This window comes from Elephas maximus, chromosome 13, assembly GCF_024166365.1.
Source record: "Elephas maximus indicus isolate mEleMax1 chromosome 13, mEleMax1 primary haplotype, whole genome shotgun sequence".
NCBI classification, from domain to species: Eukaryota; Metazoa; Chordata; class Mammalia; order Proboscidea; family Elephantidae; genus Elephas; species Elephas maximus.
In genome coordinates this window covers 66,819,035-66,841,854 of record NC_064831.1, presented here as the reverse complement: position 1 = coordinate 66,841,854, position 22,820 = coordinate 66,819,035, and the positions used below count along the sequence as shown (strand labels likewise).

At 37.3% G+C, this 22,820-nt stretch overlaps 1 protein-coding gene across 13 annotated transcripts in view; it reads right to left on the bottom strand.

Moving 5' to 3' along the window:
• The window catches only part of SCAPER (S-phase cyclin A associated protein in the ER), a 495,697-nt gene that overhangs the window by 309,157 nt on the left and 163,720 nt on the right, over positions 1-22,820 (bottom strand). For all 13 annotated transcript variants that reach the window (XM_049852841.1, XM_049852843.1, XM_049852837.1 and 10 more), the window contains 3 exons: positions 21,906-21,987; positions 12,937-13,089; positions 11,949-12,056 (listed from right to left, as the gene is read on the bottom strand). In XM_049852841.1, the coding sequence (XP_049708798.1) occupies positions 11,949-12,056; positions 12,937-13,089; positions 21,906-21,987 (343 nt within the window). The remainder of the gene's footprint in view (positions 1-11,948; positions 12,057-12,936; positions 13,090-21,905; positions 21,988-22,820) is intronic.

The window sequence follows — 22,820 nt, the reverse complement described above, 5'->3', positions numbered from 1 at the left end:
CAAAGAAAGCAGTTTCTTGAGATGTAATCTACTTCTGGTAAAGATGATGTGAACACTGTGGAAATGGTTTAGAATATTACAGAGTTATTAAAAGGTTTAGAATATTACAGGGTTTGAGAGGACTGACTCCCAGTTCTGAAAGTTCTACTGCAGGTAAAATGCTATCAAATACCACTGCATGCTACAGAGAACTCTTTCATGAAACAAAGAGTCAATCAATGCAGCAAGCTTCACTGGCGTCTTATTTTAAGAAATTGCCACAGCCACCCTAACCTTCAGCAAACACCATCCTGATCAGTCAGCAGCCATCAATATCAAGGCAAGACCCTCTAACAGCAAAAGGGTTACAACTCGCTGAAGACTCAGATGACAGTTTGCATTTTTTAGCAGTATTTTTTAATTAAGGCATGCACATTTTTTTAGACATAATCTAATTGCACACTTACTAGACCACAGTATAGTGTAAACATAACTTTTGTAAGAGCTGGGAAACCAAATAATTCATGTGACTGACTCACTTTATTGTGATATTTGCTTTATTGCAGTGGCCAAGAACTGAATCTGCAATATCTCCAAAGTATGACTGTACATGCTCCAATGGCTCACACACAAACTACGGATAAAAGGGCTTTTCACATTTGTATTATTTGTGTAATAAAAACTTGTAGCTGTGGAGCTGATCTGGACTCATGGTGACCCCATGTGTTACAGAGTAGAACTGCTTTACAAGGTTTACTTGGCTGTAATCTTTACAGAAGCAGATCGCCAGGCCTTTCTCCTGCAGCGCTGCTAGATGGGTTCAAACCACCAACCTTTAGGTTAGTAGTTGAGAACAAATCATTTGCACCACCCAGGGACCATTTGTATAATATGCATAACGTATTATGAGAGCTGGCTAGGAGTCACGGAAAAACAGTTTTGCAAAAGTTTCTGAACTTCAGGTATTCATTACCTATTTTACAATAAAGGAAGTGTTTAAAAGAAAAGATTCATGGAACGGAACTCTATGTAGTTGTAACTTACCAATCCATTCGCAAAGACAATAAGATTATTATAGTTCTTTAGGTTTCTAGCTTTAAATCACTGATTAATGAACGGTATCTCCAAAACTAAATGTTTATTAAAAGATAGCAAACACAGAAAGTGACTAAAATAATTAGTAATGAACATGCAACAGTTGTGTAACATCAGAAGACTCATGACAAACAGGTATAAGTGGAGTAATATTTCAAAAATTATTCTATTTTGCCTTTGCCCAACTCAGCCCAGTTAGGTGTTAGAATTTATTATAAAACAAATGCAAGAAAAAACACTCTATAATAATCAGCTTTAGATATGCAAAACAGATATATACAGCAAGACAAGAGTCTAATAAGCCAACCTATTATCCTGATGAGATTTAATAAATTTATTTCTCTTATCATTTAGTATGTTAATAATCAAGCCTAGAGGATTCAAATTTTAGTGTTTACTTCAGAGTGTGAAGGTTCCCTTTTCCAACCTTAAGAGTTAGTTACACAGCTAAAGTACAGGAGAAGAATATTTAGGCATGGTTAAAGTAAATGTCATCCCTTTCTGGCCAAAAAATACTAGAAACGAAGGGAAGAAAGTAAGAAAAAGACACGGGTCTCAAAAGAACTAGGTATATTAGCTACATGAGAGTAAGGCAAAAAAAAAAAAAAACCCAAAATCCATTGTAATCGAGTCGATTCCAACTCATAACAACCCTAAAGGGTTTCCAAGGAGTGCCTGGTGGATTCAAACTGATAACCTTTTGGTTAGCAGCCGTAGCTCTTAACCAGTATGCCACCAGGGTTTCCTAATGCCAAAAGTGCTACCTTTTCTTGATTCTTAAAAGAGACCATCTGCAGCTGCCTCTGGAACCACATTAGTATGGTCATGCTATGTGATCAGGAACAGACCCTCAGGTTTAGCTCTCTCAAGAAATCCTTAGTTCTATGTGGTATGGATACTGTGGCGGGAGTCAGCAGGCCTACCAGGGGCCAGAATTAAAGACACGGCAAAGACTCAGAGATATGCGGGTAAAGAGGACTAAGGGAAGGACAGGTTCGCAAGAGGTAAACAAACGGCCGATGCTCCACTGGAGCACTGTCCACGCAGAAAGACTAGATTAAGAATACACCAACCACTCTGCAGGATTGATGAGCAGGAGAATACTAAGTGAACAGGCAAACAAGGGACGCACGTTGGAAATCAGAAGACAAGACATTCTGAACTAAGACCCCAACTTTTCATACTCACCACAGAGTCATGTAAGCCATAGTCTTCCTCTGATACACACAGATGTCATCTTAAGGTGGCAAGCCAGTATATGGGGACCAAGCATTTTTATTTAAAAGAGGCTGGGTACTAACTAATGGAATTGTTTAATTACTGGATCGAACTGAAGTATTAAAAAAAAACCTGTTATTTGGTTAAAATTTTCTTTGAGCCAATGAGCAGGGTCCCATTAAGATGAAGTCAGCTGTGGATACATAGCTACATATTCCCTCCACATCCTAGATACAAAGGGAGTAAACGTGTACCATCCAAGAAATCCCAAAACTTAAAGGAAATATATACATTAGGGGTCAGCTATATGTGTATGTATTATATACTAAATACATACACAAGCACAGACACACCCACACACAAACTACAAAAATTTTCCCAGACTACTAAAGAGGAAATGAAGGCTAGGAAAGAGGTACCCTATAAGAAAGGGTAAGAAGCTTTTAGATCATTTCTCAAATTGACTTAAAATTAATTTTTTTCTTTTTTTTTAATTCTTGCAAAATATATATAATACAACAGTTGCCAATTCAACGGAAACCCTGGTGGTGTAGTGGTTAAGTGCTACGGCTGCTAACCAAAGGTTGGAAGTTTGAATCCACCAGGCACTCCTTGGAAACTCTATGGGGCAGTTCTACTCTGTCCTATAGGGTCGCTATGAGTCGGAATCAACTTGATGGCAGTGGGTTTGGTTTTTTGTTTTGGTTTGCCAATTCAACATTTTTCAGGTGCATGATTTAGTAATATCAAGTACATTAATCATGTTGTACAACCATCATCCCTAACTGCTGCCAAAATATTAACTTAAAACTTATTAACCTTATTGTACTTGGAGGGAAATCAAAAGATTTACACTAACTGACTTCCAGCTTATTAATTTGACTTGATTTTCTGTTCAAAGGCAAACGAGATGTTTTCCTAGCATAAGAAGAAGAGAATAAACACTTAGGCTGCCACAAATAAACACAAGCAAGGTAAGGGAATGAAATGATTCTATAAGGAATTATTTATTATTTTCCAGACTGTCATCAATTCTGAAGCAAATGAAGGCCTTCATTTGCTGATGTGGCATGACTCAAGATAAGAAGAAACACCTGCAAACAGCCATTAATAATCAGAACATGGAATGTATGAAGTATGGATCTAGGAAAATTGGAAGTCATCAAAAATGAAATGTAAGGCATAAAGATTGATATCCTAGGCATTAGTGAGGTGAAATGGAGTAGTACTGGCCATTCTGAATTGGACAATCATATGGTCTACTCTGCTGGGAACGACAAATTGAAGACAACTGGTGTCACATTCATTATCAAAATTGAAATACAATGCTGTCAGTGATAGGATAATATCCATACACCTACAAGGAAGACCAGTTAATACAGCTATTATTCAAATTTATCCACCAACCACTAATGACAAAGATGAAGAAATCGCAGATTTTTATCAACTTCTGCAGTTTGATTGATCAAACATGAATCAAGATGCCTTGATAATTACTAGTGATTGGACTGTGAAAGCTGGAAACAAAGAAGAAGGAATGGTAGGGGGAAAATATGGCCTTGGCAACAGAAACAACACTGGGGACGGTATGATAGAATTTTGCAACATCAATGACCTCACTGAAAATACCTTTTTTGAAAAACATAAATGGCGACTATACATACAGATCTCACCAGATGGAATACAAAGAAATCAAGTTGACTACACTTATGGAAAGAGATGATGGAGAAGCTCAGTATCATCAGTCAGAAAAGGCCAGGGCTAACCCCCAGCGTATGGCCCCCAGGCACCCTATTAACTCAGTACTGAAGTCATTCCTGAAGTTCACCCTTCAGCCAAAGATTAGACAGGCCTATGAAACAAACAATAATAAACAAAGCTCAAGGATGCATCCAAGCCTAGATGGGGACACCAGTCCAAGAAAAGGATGAGAAGGCAGGAGGGGACAGAAACGCTGCAAGAACGGAAATGGGTAACTTGAGATTGAGAAGTGGAGAGTGTTGACACATCATGGGGTTGGCAACCGATGTCACAAAGCAGTATGTGTATTAATTGTTTAGTGAGAAACTAATCTGCTCTGTAAAGCATCACCTAAAGCACAATTAAAAAAGAAAAAGGCTGAGGCTGACTGCGAAACAGGCTATCAATTCTGTTGCTCGTATGCAAGTTCAGTTTGAAGCTGATGAAAATCACAGCTCGTCTCTAGGCCACAAGAGTCAAAACACGACCCTGAGTATATCCCACCTGAATTTAGAGAACATCTCAAGAGCAGATTTGACGCACTGAACATTAATGACTGAAGACCAGACAAGTTGTGGGATGACATCAAGGACATTACATATGAAGAAAGCTAAAGTTCATTAAAAAGATAAGAAAGAAAGAAAAGACCAAAATGGATGTCAGAAGAGACTCTGAAACTTGCTCTTGAATGTGCAGCAGCTAAAGTGAATGAATGATGAAGGAAAAGAGCTGAACAGAAGATTTCAAAGGGCATCTCGAGAAGAAAAAGTATTATAATGAAAATGTGCAAAGACCTGGAGTTAGAAAACCAAAAGGGAGGAACATGCTCAGCATTTCTCAGGCTGAAAGAACTGAAGAAAATATTCAAGCCTCGAGTTGCAATACTGAAGGATTCTATGGGCAAAATATTGAACAATGTAGGAAGCATCAAAAGAAGTCACTTACCAAAAGGAACTGATGGACATTCAACCATCTCAGCAGGTAGCATATGATTAAAAGCCTATGGTATTGAAGAAGGAAGTCCAAGCTGCACTGAAGGCACTGGTGAAAAACAAGCCTCCAGGAATAGACAGAATACCAACTGAGATGTATCAACAAACGGTTGCAGCACCAGAGGCACTCATTCATCTATACAAAGAAATTTGGAAGACAACTACCTGGCCAACAAACTGGAAGAAATGCATACTTGTGCCCATTCCAAAGAAAGGTGATCCAACAAAATGTGGAAATTATCAAACAGTATCACCAATATCACACACAAGTAAAATTTTGCTGAACGTAATTCAAAAGCAGTTGCAGAAATACATCAATAAGGAACTGCCAGAAATTCAAGCCACAATCAGAAGAGGGTGTGGAACAAGGGATATCATTGCTGATGTCAGATGGATCCTGGCCAAAAGCAGAGAATACCAGAAAGATGTTTATCTGTGCTTTATTGACTATACAAAGGCACTCAACTGTGTGGATCATAACAAATTATGGATAACATTGCGAAGAATGGGAATTCCAGAACACTTACTTGTGTTCATGAGGAACCTGCACATAGACCAAGAGGCAGTCGTTCAAACAGAACAAGAGGACTCTGTGTGGTTTAGAATCAGGAAAGGTGTGTCAGAATTGTATCCTTTCACCATGCTTCTTCATTCTGTATGCTAAACAAATAACCCGAGAAGCTGGACTATATGAAGAAGTACGGGCATCAGGATTGGAGGAAGACTCATTAACAAGCTGTGATATACAGATGACACAACCTTGCTTGTGGAAAATGAAGAGAACTTGAAGCACTTATGGGAGAAGATCAAGGACTACAGCCTTCAGTATTGATTATGCCTCAACATAAACAAAACAAAAATACTCACAACTGGACCAGTAAGCAACATCATGATAAAAGGAGAAAATATTGAAGTTGTCAAGAATTTCATTTTACTTGGATTCATAATCAGTGGCCATGGAAGCAGGAATCAAGAAATCAAACAACATATTGCACTGGGCAAATCTGCTGCAAAAAACCTCTTCAAAGTGTTAAAAAGCAAAGATGTCACTTTGAGAACTGAGGCATGCCTGACCTAAGCTATGATATTTTCCATCTCCTCATATGCATGCAAAAGCTGGACAGTGAATAAGACTAAAGAACCGATGCATTTGAATTATGGAGTTGGTGAAGAATATTGAACATAATAACATAGACTGCCAGAAACCCGGGTGGCATAGTGGTTAAGCGCTATGGCTGCTAACCAAAAGGTTGGCATTTCGAATCCACCAGGTGCTCCTTAGAAACTCTATGGGGTAGTTCTACTCTGCCCTATAGGGTCACTATGAGTCAGAATTGACTTGATGGCAACAGGTTTGGTTTTTTTGGTTTATGGACTGCCAGAAGAATGAACAAACTTCTCTTGGAAGAAGTACAGCCAGAATGCTCCTTAGAAGCTGGGATGGCGAGACTTAGTCTCATGTACTTTAGACATGTTATCAGGACAGACCAATCCCTGGAGAAGGATATCACACTTGGTAGAGAGTCAGTAAAGAGAAGAACACCCTCACCGAGATGGCCTGACACAGTGGCAGTACCAATGGGCTCAAACACAGTGATGAATATGAGGATGGCCCATAACCAGGCAGTGTTTTGTTCTGTTGAGCACTGGGTTGCTATGAGTCAGAATCAACCCGATGGTACCCAACAAGAACAGCATCAATTCTGAGAAACAACATTCTACTTTAACTTCAGGTATACCCTGGCCCAAAAAAAAAAAAGAAAAGAAACCAAACCCATTGCTATCGAGTTGATTCTGACTCATAGCGACCGTATAGGGCAGAGCAGAACTGCCCCCCCCCCCAGAGTTTCCAACGAGCACCTGGGAGATTCGAACTACAGACTTTTTGGTTTGCAGCCAGAGCACTTAACCAATATGCCACCAGGGTTTCCACCCTAAGGCCAAAGAGGTCAGCTTATAAATCATTTCATTAAACACAGTAATGTCTTTAAGTTTCTGCTAATTTAAAATTCAGTTTTTTCTTCAATCACCTAATTAGCTTAATTTTTCCAGGGAGAAACACTAAGTTGGATTTTGTGAAACCAACTTCAGTTGTAAACATGCATTAAATTATAGTTAATTTAAGACCATTCACGAAGGGACTTCCCATATTTGTCAAAAAATCAAATGAAAATTAATTTTCTCTATATTTAAGTACACATGGTAACAAACAGAGCTTGTATAATTTACATGCTTTGTAAAGCCAAGGAATTTCAAATAGAAATATATGGACATGAAAATGGAAAAAAAAATTTTTTGAATTCATTCTCCATATAGGATTAACTGTACTTTATGCAATTTGTACAAATCAGAGAAAAATTACCATTGGCTTCTTTTATAGCATGAAAACAAGACTACAAAGAAATCAGAGTTTTAACTAAAACTAGTATTTTATTGTTTCTCTGACAATTCATATAAAAAATTAAATTTTGGAATACATTTAAAACTAGTACCAATTTTTGACCTTTAAAAATCACATACTTTTAACATGTGGATACTATGAGAGAGAAAAAAATCAGACACATAACAGTTCTTTTTGTGAAGTCTCAAGAAACAGAAAAATTTGCCAGTCAAATTACAATAAAAACAAAACAATAAAGCTTTCTTGCTGGGCAGCTGCCTATTATGTTTAACAGGCTTAAAACAAAATGTGCCAAAGATCAAGAGTAAGTTATCTGAGATGTCAAGTGCGTAAGGTCAAAGGTACAATTTTATTAGGTCAGAGGTGGTATAAATAAAATGTTATATGTCAAAGAAGAAGGGTCACATACAAGGTGTATATAATATAAAGACATCACAGATGACATGTAATAACTTTAAGTAGAACAAGTATGTTTTACTATAGATACCTTCGCTGATTAAAAACGAAACTTCAAAGCGAGTAAATATAAAATTGCCTTTCTGTATCACATAACTCATACGCTATATTACACACTTGTTTTCAGGAAGAAGGGGCTATAACCAAAAATAACTACATTAGTTAAGTGAGAACTTAAAGAAAATATATAATCCTTTTAAACTGAATCAGTACACATAATGATCGCATCAACCAAATCTCAAACCACAACAGCTAAATATCAGGCTCCACAGGTACAAAAAGTAGATGATTCGTAACTGAAGATACTGTGTATTTTTCTTCCAAATCCCATGAGTTCAACATCCTTTCCTTACCTTTTCTCATTGAAATAAAAACACATAAAATTTATATTTCAGTTTACATAATGGCAGCGCTCCAGAAATATTCTCAATAATGTTTTCTGTAAATTAAATAATATATTTAGCTCTTTTATTAGGGGACCTCTGCACAAATAATTTCTATAAATGGAAGAACTGCCTTTATAATAGGAATAATTAGATTCTAATTAGTTAAGGCAATTTAGGAGTTTCTTAAAGTGGAGCACATACATGTGACTTTAGTTCTAAACAGCAATAAAATGGGGTAAGTATATGGGTGATTCAAGTAAAAAAAAAAAAATCCATACCACTCTCAAAATATCCATATAATTTAACTAAAAAGGAAAAAAAAAATTTGAGGCAAAGCAGATGGTTCAATTTTCATTTCTATTAACATTACCTGGTATTTAAAAATAAAGGTACTTACAAAGGAGAAATTCAGAGGTCCATTTCAATGATATCTTTAAGCCATTCTGTATAACCTTTCAATTCAACTGAACTCAAGTCAATGAATATTTATTAGCAGGAGCCCTGGGGTGCAGTGGTTAAGCACTTGCCTGCTAACCGAAAAGCAGGCAGTTCAAATCCACCACCCACTCCACAGGAGAAAGATACGGCAGTCTGCTTCCTTAAAGATTTACAGCCTTGGAAAACTTACGGGGCAGTTCTAAGGCTTGCTGTGACTCAGAATCAACTCAATGGCAGTGGGTTTTGGGTTTATGAGCCAAGAATTACATCAAACAATACATATACAGGAATTAAACACTGGGAACCTTTTAATTCCAGCCATAATGAAGTGGCTTGTATTGGGCTAATCTAGCTCTGAAAGCTGGACAAAATACACAAAACTACTAAATTTTACTGGAAAGCATTAAAAGACAGTTAAGACTCTATGATCCCTAAAAAGAGGGAAGCACACAGGGTAAGCTTCACATTCACCTTGACTTTTTCCTTAAAGGCTTATGCCAATTTTTGGCATGGAAGAATAGAATTCAAGTCTGAAAGTGGTAGTCTTGAAGAATTTGGAGTTCAGAACTGTCAAAGTGATTGAAATTTGAAGGACAGAAACCACCAAGAAGAGGAAATCACAGAGAGGTGAGCCAAAACAATGGTGTACAATTTCCCCTGAAGAATTTGTCATATCCAGAAACCGGGGAGAAAACAGTAGTTTTGTTTCTCTTGTGTTCTAGAACCAACCACATAATTACCGCTGTGTTACAGATTAAATTGTGCGCCCCTACAAATATGTGTTAGAATCCTAATCCCTATACCTGTGAATGTAATTTAATCTAAGGTAGTAGAATCACCTTCTACAATGTAATCCAATGCAATGTAATCAATCAGTTGAGGTGATGCCTATGTAGAGTGGACTCTAAACCTAATCACTTCTGAGTTATTTAAAGAGACACACACATGCACAAGGGGGACGAAAGATGCCATATGAGGATCCTCTACAAGCCAAGGAAGAAAGGAATGCTCAGGACTACCTAACAAGGAAGGAATCAACACAGCTGAGACCCTGATCTGGACTTTTAGCCTCCAGAATTATAAGACAATAAATTTCTGTTGTTTAAAACCACCGACTTGTGGTATTTCTGTTATAGCAGCACTAAGTAACTAAGATGTTCTGCTTTCTGACAGCACCCAATCCAGAACACAGTCCCATACCCTTGAACCTTCTTCAAAATCACCTAACACAAACTCAAATCCTATAATATGTTCTTTCTACCACACTCTTACTGAGAAGCCCCCACACCTTCCCATGGTATATGTTTTCTTTTTTGCAACAATAAATGCAATTTTATTCAACTACAGGTGTATTCCTCCAATGTCACTGGAGGGCAATGACAAAAATAAAAAGAATAAACCACAGCTTCATGTGAACAACAGGGATCTCACAGACTGAAGGATGAATGAAAGAAGCTAGACACAAAAGAGTACATACTGTATGATACCACTTATACGACGTTCAAGAATATGCAAGATTAATTGATGGTGCTAGAGGTCAGAAGAGTAGTTACCTTTTGGGAGCATGTATGCAAGGGGGCATGAAGGAGCCTACTGGGATACAAAAAATGATTTACATCTTGCTCTGGGTAGTGTTTTATTTGTCTCTACATATATAAAAATTAATTGAGCTATACACTTGCGATCTGTGTGTTATACCTAAAAAAAAAGTTAAACACACATGTATCTACACATAGGCACTGCCATCAATGAACCCCCAATAATCTTTCCTAGGCATTCAATAAAGAATCTTAACAGATTTCTGACAAACATGAATTTCTCACCCTTGGGTAGCTTTAGAAATTGCTATTATGAATAGAGCCAACAAATATACAGATTACCTAACTGGTCATCCAAGTCTCAATTAACGGTTGAATGAAAAATATTTATACAAGTCTAATTTCATGTAAACAAATTACAGATGAACAAATAATGCATATCCAAAAATTCCCAAATGGTTTAATGATACAAAATGATCCATTATAGGAAATTCACATTGCTAAATGTCTTCCAAGAAATCTGGAGCATCACTGAATAATTCTTTCCTTATAATATTAAAACATCAAAATAGCATTAACTTTTTTTTGCACTAAAATCATATAAACAACAGTATTAACTTGTTTCTACATTTCTTATTAACTAACACATATACAGTCTTGTATTGTTTAACGTCCACCAGACATTCTGCTTTACACGATTTGGACATTGTGCAAACATGCCTAAATCGCAAAAAATCACATTCAGTGATTTATAATGTTATATAATGACCTTTGTGTTATATAATGACCTTTTGTTTCACTTCCAAATTGATACTTCTTGGCCTCTTGCTGCTGCTATCACTAGCACAGGTTTTGCTGTATTTGGGAGCCACCGATGCACTTTATGGTAATATTTTTGAAAGAAAATTAAACAGAAAGATAACGCTACAACACTCAAGAGACGTGCAATACACAAGACTGGATGCTGCTGCCTACAAGTCAAAGCATACATTGTTATATGGTAAACTTTTTATTTGTAACTAGGAAAAGTTCACATTAAAATATCGACAGAACGTACAGTACATACATAAGGCAGTAACATAGGTGTTTATTATGACTATCAAGACATATGGATTCTAGATTGTAAATGTAATGTACCATTATACACCTGGCAGTGCAATTGCTTTGTATACAAGAGACATGAGATACACGTGTTGCCTGTGGGAAGCTGCTGCATTCGCTGCATCTGGTTATGTCTGCTATGTTCCATTCTCCGATTGGGATTTCTGAATTCAATTATAACCTTATGGGACCAAGGACATATATGTAGTTGGACATTGCCCGAATGGACGTTATACAGTGCCTGACTACACAAAAATAATAACACATTTGTGTATTACATTGCAGTGGTTACTAAACATTAAAAATAGTTTTAAATAATCACATAAATATGTAAAAACATGGAGTTTTTTAATAATAAAAGAGCTCTGCACATACTAAAACCAAAACCAAAACCAAACCCAGTGCCGTCAAGTTGATTCCATCTCATAGCGACCCTATAGGACAAGGTAGAACTGCCCCATAGAGTTTCCAAGGAGCACCTGGCAGATTTGAACTGCCAACCTTTTGGTTAGCAGTCATAGCACTTAACCACTATACCACCAGGGTTTCCCTGCACACACTCGGACTCAATAAATACCTACAAAGAAGCGAAAGTAAAGCTTACCACTTCTTCATCTGAAAGCTCTCGCCCTTGGATGCTGCTGTTCTCTCTCACAGCTTGCTGGTGTTTTTTCCCTTTAATGTGGCTAAAAAGATACACCTCTGATGAGATCTAAAAGCATAAAATTGTTTAAATTATAATCAAAAACCGAACAACCAGAACACAACTAATGAGGATGCTGACACATTGTGAAAAATGTAAGAAATGTCACTGAACAACTTGTGTAGAAATTGTCAAATGGGAACATAATTTGCTGTGTAAACTCTCACCAAAAACACAATTATTTAAAAATACATAAATAATTAAAACAATATAATCAACTTATAATTATACCTAATTTAAATATTAATCCAGTATACTTTATCTGTAAACCCTGGTGGCAAGTAGTGGTTAAGTGCTACAGCTGCTAACCAAGAGGTTGGCAGTTCAAATCTGCCAGATGCTCCTTGGAAACTCTATGGGGCAGTTCTACTCTGTCCTATAGGGTCACTATGAGTTGGAATTGACTCGATGGCAGTGGGTTTGGTTTGGTTTGGTTTGGGAATACTTTATCCAAGTTGAACTCACTTTAGTATTTAAGTATAATACTTAAAAATGTTTTCTTTACAATATAATTCTGAAAATCTTCCAGAAGACACATGATAAAAAAAAAAAAAGTATACCATCATAGCCAACTTTAACAGGAAATCATTTCCTATAAGTGGTTCAAGTTTCAGTACTGAGAATGTTGCTTTTCTTTTTTGGTCCCAATACCAAAAAATGTTGACTTGGACTATCATTAAGCAGGTACACATCCATTTTAGTACCAACTCCATGCTTTGGCACTTTGAACTACTGTTCCTAAATGCTGACATATTTTAAATGTACTATTTTCCATGCTGCTCAAGAGATGTCTTAGCATGAGTTTATAAAGACTGGAAGAATATATTTCCATGATTGAATAAAATTTAGAATAAATTAAATCATCACAATATTGATAATGACAACCTACCAGGACGCTGCAGAGAGAACACTGTTTCTTTCTTTCATAAGGGGTCAGTTTGGGGGCATAATCAGTATTTGCATGTCGTCCACTGCTTAACTCGGCAGCTTTCTCTTTTCTTTGTTCAATCTGTTCCATGTGCCTTCGGATGCTCTCATCATGCTGTATATAGAGTCACAGTGCAAGAATATTAAAAATTACTAAAGAGAGATGAGGCCAAGATGGCGGAGTAGTCAGATGCTTCCAGTGAACCCTCTTAAAACAAAGACCAAAAAAAACAGGTGAAACAATTACATTTATGATAAGCTAGAAGCCCTGAACATCAAAGTCAAAGTTAGGAAACAGACTGAGCGGCAGGTGGAAGGACAGACTATTCAGAAGCAGAGAGGAGTTAGAAGACCTGAATTGCCAGGATCCCTCAGGCACCGTTATCGGGAGTGGAAGTGGAGGGCTGCTGGTAGCTTTCGGCTGCAGTTTCCTCGGGGAGAAACAGCCAGCTGCACAGCCTACACACACCTTCGGAACCAGAGAAGAATGGCGCCCTTGGCAAAAGCTAAGAACTCGTGTGTATTTTACTGCGCCTCCAGTTGTGAAGCGGACATCACTGGCTGTCAATTTCCCTGGGCCTCAGATACATCTGGATGCGTGCCCTAGGCTTTCTCCCGGCAGTGGAAAAGGAAAAAATTCACACTTGGGGAAAAGATAAAATGCCACCTCCACTAACCTGGGGAGCTCAGGACAGAAGCAGCTACTGTCTGGGCATAAATGGTCCATGGACTTTGAATACGTTTACCCACTGCATGGACCTGTGTGAGCCTATCTCTGAAGAATAAGACCTTGTTAGCAGACTGTAACTGTTTCAGCTGTGCCATGGAGAGATGGGAGTTTAATGTTTGACACCGCCTTGCCTATTAAACACGGTCCTCACCTTCCCACATCAGGGGCCTAAGGACAGGTGGCTTCACTCAGGTCACCCACCCACATGCGGCAGGGGCACAAGGATAACTGGTACCTCCCAGTCCTTACAACCAAAAACACTGGGTGCCCAAGGTCCATCTGTAGAACTCAACCACCTGTGCGCTCTACAGAACAGGGACACGCTTTCCTCCCAGACACTCGGGAGACAGTTCTCAGGCACCTGCCTTGTTGAGAGCGTGACCTCCTGCTGAAAACAGATACTGGTGCCTACACCAATGCCCCCTGCCCCTCTAAGACTGTAGGACAGAGCCTGTACCACACACTTGATGACCAACTACCTGGACACCTGAGCTGAATCCATACAAGAAAAGTGAATGGACTCCAAGGCTCATATACCTGGTAACAGCTCTAGCCATCTGGTGAGAGGGCGTTAGAGCTCCAAAGCCGTAAATAATCGAGCTAGCTGACTAAAGCAACCTATTTGGATATATCAAAACAAAACAAAGCAAGAAGCTACAATACAGTAAGCAAACATAAAATAAACTAATACAATAACTTACAGATGGCACGGAGACAACAGTCAGTATCAAATCTCATAAAGAAGCAGACCATGATCGCTTCAACAAGCTATCAAAACAAAGAATTAATGAATCTTCTGGATGAAGGTGCCTTCCTGGAATCACCAGAGGCAGAATATAAAAGATTAATATACAGAACTCTTCAAGACATCAGGAAGGAGATTAGGCAATACGCAGAACAAGCCAAGGAACACAAACATAAAGAAGTTGAAGAAATGAAAAAGGTTACTTAAGAACATAATGAAAAAATTTAATAAGCTGCAAAAATAAAAAGCTGCAAGAATCCATAGAAAGACAGCAATCAGAAATTCAGAAGATTAACAATAAAATTACAGAATTAGACAACTCAACAGAAAGTCAAAAGAGCAGAACTGAGCAAGTAGAAGGCAGAATTGGTGAGCTTGAACATAAGGCAATTGGCACCAATATATTCGAAGAAAAATCAGATAAAAGAATTAAAACAAATGAAGAAAACTTAAGAATCATGTGGGACTCTATCATGAGAAATAACCTACTACTGACTGGAATACCAGGACAGGGAGGGATAACAGAAAACACAGAGAGAAATGTTGAAGATTTGTAGGCAGAAAACTTCCCTGATATCGTGAAAGATGAGAAGGTATCTATCCAAGATGCTCATCGAACTCCACATAAGGTAGATTTGAAAAGAAAGTCACCAAGACATATTATAATCAAAACCAAAGATAAAGAGAGAATTTTAAGAGCTCCTAGGGATAAGGTTTTTTTTTAGGGATAAACAAAAAATCACCTACAAAGAAGAGTCAATAAGAATAAGCTCGGACTATGTGGCAAAAAAAAAAAAAAAAAAATTTTTTTTTTCTTTACGTGGCAGAAACCATGCAGACAAAAAGGCAACGAATGACTTCTATAAAGCACTGAAGGAAAAATATTGCCACCCAAGAATCGTATATCCAGCAAAACTATCTCAAATATGAAGATGAAATTAGGACATTTTCAGATACACAGAAGTTTATAGAATTCATAAAACCAAAACTATAAGAAATACTAAAGAGAATTCTGTGGTTAGAAAATCAATAATATCAGGTATCAACCAAAGAAGACAACACTGGACAGAGCAATCAGATGTCAACCCAGACAGGGAAATCACAAAAATAAATCAAGATAAAAAAACACTCCAACAGGGAAACAGCAATGTTATTATGTAAAAGAAGACAACATTAAAATAATGAAGGGGGATTAAGAAATGTAGTCATAGGTCTTTCATACGTAGAGGAAGACAAGGCAATATAAAGAAGTTAGGTTTAAACTTAGAAAAAAAGGGGTAAGCATTAAGGTATCCACAAAGGAGACTAACAATTCTACTCATCAAAATAAAATACTAGAAAAAAATCGAGACTCAGCAGAAACGAAATCAACAACAAATAAGAAGAAAAGACAATATAAAAAGATAAAGTACTCAGCACAAAAAATTAAGTGGGAAAAAGAAACTGTCAACAACACACAAAAAAAGACATCAAAATAACAGCACTAAACTTGCAGCTATCCATAATTACGCTGAACGTAAAGGGGCTAAATACATCAATAAAGAGACAGGGAGTGGCAGAATGGATTAAAAAAACAGATCTATCTATATACTGCCTACAAGAGACACACCTTAAAGACACAAACAAACTCAAAGGATGGAAACAAAAATATCAAGCAAACAAAAATCAAAAAAGAGCAGGAGTGGCAATATTAATTTCAGACAAGACAGATTTTAAAGTTAAATCTACCACAAAGGATAAGGAAGGACATTATATAATAATTAAAGGGACAATAAACCATGAGAATATGACCATATGAAATATTTACGCACCCAATGACAGGGCTGCAAGATACATAAAACAAACTCTAACAGCATTGAAAAGTGAGATAGACAGCTCCACAATTATACTAGGAGACTTCGACAGACCACTTTTGATGAAAGACACAAAATCCAAAGAGAAGCTCAATAAAGACATGGAAGATCTAAATGCCACAATAAACCAACATGACCTTACACACATACACAGAACACTCTACCCAACAGCAGCCAAGTATACTTTCCTTTCTAGTGTACATGAAACATTCTCTAGCACAGACCACATATTAGGTCATAAAGGAAGCCTTAGCAGAATCCAAAACACTGAAATATTGCAAAGCATCTTCTCTGACCATAAGGCCATAAAAGTAGAAACCTGTAATAGAAAAAGCAGGGAAAAGAAATCAAACACTTGAAAACTGAACAATACCCTGCTCAGAAAAGACTGGGTTATAGAAGACATTAAGGATGGAATAAAGAAATTCATAGAATCCAATGAGAATAAAAACAATTCCTAACAGAACCTTTGGGACACAGCTAACGCAATGCTCAGAGGTCAATTTAAAACAGTAAATGCACACGTACAAAAAGAAGAAAGGGCAAAATTCAAAGAATTACCCCTATAACTGGAACAAATAGACATAGAGCAACAAATGAAACCCTCAGGCACAAGAAGAAAGCAAATCATAAAAAATAGACCAGAATTAAATGAAATAGAAAACAGAAAAACAATTGAGACAGTTAACAAGACCGAAAGCTGGTTCTTTGTAAAAATTAACAAAATTGGCCAAACTGACAAAAGAAAAATAAGAGAGGAAATAATAACCTGAATAAGAAATGAGAGGGGTGATATTACAACAGACCCAACTGAAATTAAAAGAATTACATCAGATTACTATGAAAAATTGCACTCTAACAACAAATTTGAAAACCTAGAAGAAATGGATGAATTCCTAGAAACACACTACCTACCTAAACTGACACAAACAGAGGTAGAACAACTGAATAGACCCATAACAAAAGAAGGCATTGAAAAGGTAATCAAAAAACTCCCAACAATAAAAACCCTGGCCCAGATGGCCTCACCGCAGAGTTTTACCAAACTTTCAGAGAAGAGTTAACACTAGTACTACTAAAGGTATTTCAGAGCATAGAAAAGGATGGAATACTACCAAACTCATTCTATGAAGCCACCATATCCCTGATACCAAAACCAGGTAAAGACTCCACAAAAAAAGAAAACTACAGACCTATATCCCTCATGAACTTAGATGCAAAAATCCTCAACAAAATTCTAGCCAAGAGAATTCAACAATGTATCAAAAAAATAATTCACCACGACCAAGTGGGATTCATACCAGGTAGGCAGGGATGGTTCAACACTAGAAAAACAATTAATGTAAGGCATCATGTAAATAAAACAAAAGAACCACATGATTTTATCAATTGATGCAGAAAAGGCATTTGACAAAGTCCAACACCCATTCATGATAAAAACTCTCAGCAAAATAGGAACATAAGGAAAATTCTTCAACACAATAAAGGGCATTTATGCAAAGCCAACAGCCAACATCTTCCTAAATGGAGAGAGCATGAAAGCATTTCCCTTGTATTCAACATAGTGCTGGAGGTCCTAGCCAGAGCAATCAGGCTAGGTAAAGAAATAAACGGCATCCAGACCAGTAAGGAAGAAGTAAAAGTATCTCTATTTGCAGATGACATGATCTTATACACAGAAAACCCTAAGGAATCCTCAAGAAAACTACTGAAACTAACAGAAGCATTCAGCAGAGTATCAGGATACGAGATAAACATACAAAAATCACTTGGATTCCTCTGCAACAACGATAAGAACAGCGAAGAGGAAATCACCAAATCAATACCATTTACAGTAGCCCCCAAGAAGATTAAATACTTAGGAACAAATCTTACCAGAGGTGTAAAACACCTATACAAAGAAAACTACAAGACACTACTGCAAGAAACCAAAACAGACCTATAAGTGGAAAAACATACCTTGCTCAGGGATAGGAAAACTTAACATTGTAAAAATATCTATTCTACCAAAAGCATCTACAGATACAATGCAATTCCAATCCAAATTCCAACGACATTTCTTAATGAGATGGAGAAACAATTCACCAACTTCACATGGAAGGGAAAGAGGCCCCAGATAAGTAAAGCATCACTGAAAATGAAGAGCAAAGTGGGAGGCCTCACCCTACGTGATTTTAGAACCTATTATACCGCTATGGTAGTCAAAACAGCCTGGAACTGGTAGAACAAAAGATACACAGACCAATGGAACAGAATTGAGATTCCAGACATAAATCCATCCACATATGAGTAGTTGATTTTTGACAAAGGCCCAAGGCCAGTTAAATGGGGAAAAGACAGTCTGTTTAACAAAAAGTGCTGGCATAACTGGATCCATTTGCAAAAAAATGAAACAAGATCCATACCTCACACCATACACAAAAACTAACTCCAAATGGATCAAAGCCCTAAATATAAAATCTAAAATGATAAAGATCATGGAAGAAAAAAGAAGGACAACGCTAGGAGCCCTAATACATGGCATAAACAGTATATGAAACGTTACTAACAATGCAGAAGAGAAACCAGGTAACTGGGAGCTCCTAAAAATCAAACACCTATGCTCATCCAAAGAGTAAAAAGATCACCTACAGACTGAGAAAAAGTTTTTAGCTATGACATTTCCAATCAGCACCTCATCTCTAAAATCTACATGACACTGCAAACACTCAGCAACAAAAAGATAAATAACCCAATTAAAAAATGGGTAAATGATACGAATAGGCACACTTCACTGAAGAAGACATTCAGGTAGCTAAGAGATACATGAGGAAACGCTCACAATCATTAGCCATTAGATAAATGCAAAACAAAACTACAATGAGATTCCATCTCACTCCAACAAGGCTGGCATTAATCCAAAAAACAATAAATGTTGGAGAGGCTGTGGAGAGACTGGAACACTTATACACTGCTGATGGGAATGTAAAATGGTACAACCACTTTGGAAATCGATTTGGCACTTCCTTAAAAAGCTAGAAATAGAACTACCATATGATCCAGCAATCCCACTTCTAGGAATATATCCTAGAGAAGTAAGAGCCTTTACACGAACAAATATATGCACACCCATGTTCACTGCAGCACTGTTTACAATAGCAAAAAGATGGAAGCACCCAAAGTGCCCATCAACGGATGAATAGATAAAAAAATTATGGTATATTCACACAATTGAACACTACACATCAATGAAGAACAATGATGAATCCCTGAAACATTTCCTAACATGGAGGAATCTGGAAGGCATTATGCTGAGTGAAATTAGTCGCAAAAGGATAAATATTCTCTAAGACCTCTATTATAAGAACTGGAGAAATAGTGTAAACTGAGAAGAAAATATTCTTTGATGGTTATGAGAACAGGGGGAGGGAGGGAAGGAAAGAGGTTTTCACTAATTAGATAGAAGATAACTATTTTAGGTGAAGGGAAAGACAACGCACAATACAGGAGAGGTCAGTATAACTGGGCTATTCCAAAAAGCAAAGAAGTTTCCTGAATAAACTGAACAGTTCGAAGGCCAGCATAGGAGGGGCGGGGGTTTGGCGACCATGGTTTCAGGGGACATCTAAGTCAACTGGCATAATAAAATCTATAAAGAAAACATTCTGCATCCCACTTTAGAGAGTGGCATCTGGGCTAGCAAGTGGCCATCTAAGAAGCATCAATGGGTCTCAACCCACCTGGAGCAAAGAAGAGTGAAGAACACCAAAGACACAAGGTAATTATGAGCCCAAGAGAGAGAAAGGACCACATAAACCAGAGACTACATCATCCTGGGACCAGAAGAAATAGATGGTGCCCGGCTACAACCGATGACTGCCCTGACAGGGGACACAACAGAGAACTCCTGAGGGAGCAGGAGAGCAGTGGGATGCAGACCTCAAATTCTCATAAGAAGACCGGAGTTATTGGTCTGACTGAGACTAGAAGGACTCCAGAGGTCATGATCCCCAGACCTTCTGTTAGCCCAGGACAGGAACCATTCCCAAAGCCGACTCTTCAGACAGGGATTGGACTGGACTATGGGATAGAAAATGATAGTGGTGAAGAATGAGCTCTTTGCATCACAGACACACGAGGCTGTGTGGGCATCTCCTGTCTGGAGGGGAGGTGAGAGGGTGGAGGGGGTCAGAAGCTGGCCGAATGGACACGAAAATGGAGAATGGAGGGAAGGAGTGTGCTGTCTCATTAGGGGGAGAGCAACGAGGCATATATAGCAAGGTGTATATAAATTTTTGTATGAGAGACTGCCTTGATTTGTAAACTTTCACTTAAAGCACAATAAAAAAATTTTTTCAATTATTCAAATTATATTGAACATCTAGAAAAATACTATTTCTATTAAGTTTTCTAAAATAATAGGCTACTCGTATTTCAATGTTAATTTGCACACTGAGGACAAGAATTTATGTAAAGCCCTTTAATATCTCCCACGTGCACAGTAATGCTTCCTAAAGTATCTCCATGAAACTGCTCTGCAGGACATTAATATTACTGTATTTTTACCAAATAACATGCACCTTCTACCTTTGACACCCTCCCCCTGTGAGGTATGTTCATAAATGTCGCTATACCAGTTTTTTTTTTTTGTTTTTTTTTACATGTTTTTATAAAACAAAATAGCATAGTACCCTTAGGAAAATACCTTAGGTGTGGCGAGGGCATGGTTGGCAAAGGCACATGTTATTTGCATAAAAATACAGTAGCAGGTATGAAATAAGTTCCATGGTGAAATAAATTTAAAAAACAGTAAGTTAAAGCTAAACAGGTTTTTAACATGGAACTTTATAGAGCCTCTACTATGTCACTGTGCATTCTGATTCAATAAACCTAACTTATAGTAAGCAGCATTTTATAAACTTATTTTACTACAACTTACCTTTGAGAAATATTTCTTGGAACACAATATGGGAAATGCCAACCCATAAGTAAAATCCAAGATTATACACATGGCAGAAAAGGCTCACTATGACAAAGCTCTCTTCCCACCTCTACTCCCTTTTTTAGTGACCTCTGGTGACTGTCCCATAAAAACAAAATGCTATTTCACACTTTTGCCCTCGTGCTCATACAACCTCATATGGCTGGAATACCAACCCACCTACCCATTCCCCTGATTAACTGCAACTCCGTTCAAGATTCAGCTCAAGAATTATTCACTAAAATTTTTTCCCTGATCTCTGATCTCCCCTCCTCTTTGCTGCCACAGCATTCAAATTAAAGCAAGACAAATAATAATATTTTTTAGTTTATTTCTAAATGATTAAAATCTACGAATACCAGAAGTCTAGCAGTAATGCCTTCAGTTTATTAATGAGTTGCTCAGTAAAAACAGGAAATGTTTAATTTCCTTTGTTTCTCCTCAATGGCTTTATCTTTTGAAAATGAAGCAATTTAGTTTTTAAGAAGTTGAGTTATAAATGGTCATGGCCAAATCATATGAGTCTTATTGTCCAAAGATTAGGAACACAAATTCATTCAATTTTTATCCTATACATAAAATTTTAATCTCATGCACCACTGCAAGCTCTAAAATTTCAAATAAAAGTATATAATATCCCTACCTTCAGCTGAATTTTTTTTTGCAGCTCTTCCATAGCTTCCTGTTGGGCAGCTGTGAGTGCTGCCAAGCGTTCTTCCCTGTCCCTGTAAGAAGACAGTGAAACTTACAAACTCAACTGCTTGGAGTAACAAACAGAGCAGAATTCTCATGAGGTTAAGAAATGCAATCAGGGGCACATTATGCTAATTTTTTAAAGCAACATGTTACAAAAATTGGCACAGCAGTGTTTATAAAAATACCTCACAGGAGGGGGGTGTGGTTGGCAAACAAAGGTAGAAGTAGCACATTATTTGCATAAAAATACAGTAGTCAGATTTATATACCAGTCCCCCAAAGACCATCATAGAAAACTCCTCTCTTGGGTAGTCTATGATAAAAGACCTACTGAAAGGCATTTGGGAATCTCCCTAAAAACAGCCAGTTCCCCACAGATCACTCTAGAGTGAGTCATTTTATCCAACAAGTCTTGCCCACAAAATCAGAGCTATCAGCTTTTGAGTGCCAATGATCAGATATTTGAGAAAAATTTGTAACATGAAGGCAGAGACTAAAATGAACACATAAAAGTGATACAAAGGAAAGAAAATGTAAGAAGTAGAAGGAAATTTCAAAACTACTGTAATTAATACCCTTCGGGATATTAATATTGCACCATGAAACAAACACAGAATGCTATTTAAAAAAAAAAAAAATCAAAGAACATTAATTTAAATACGTAAAGAGAAATTTCAAAAAATCAACAGAAGGATTGAAAAGTAAAGCTGAGAAAGTCTTCTAGAAAGTAAAATGAAAATACATGAAAGTGTAAAATAGAAAGTGAAAGGGCAAGAAAATTAGAAGATTAATTCAGGAGGTCCAACAACTGCTTAAAAAAAAAAAAGTGTTCAAAAATATTTCATGGAACTAAAGGGCTTGA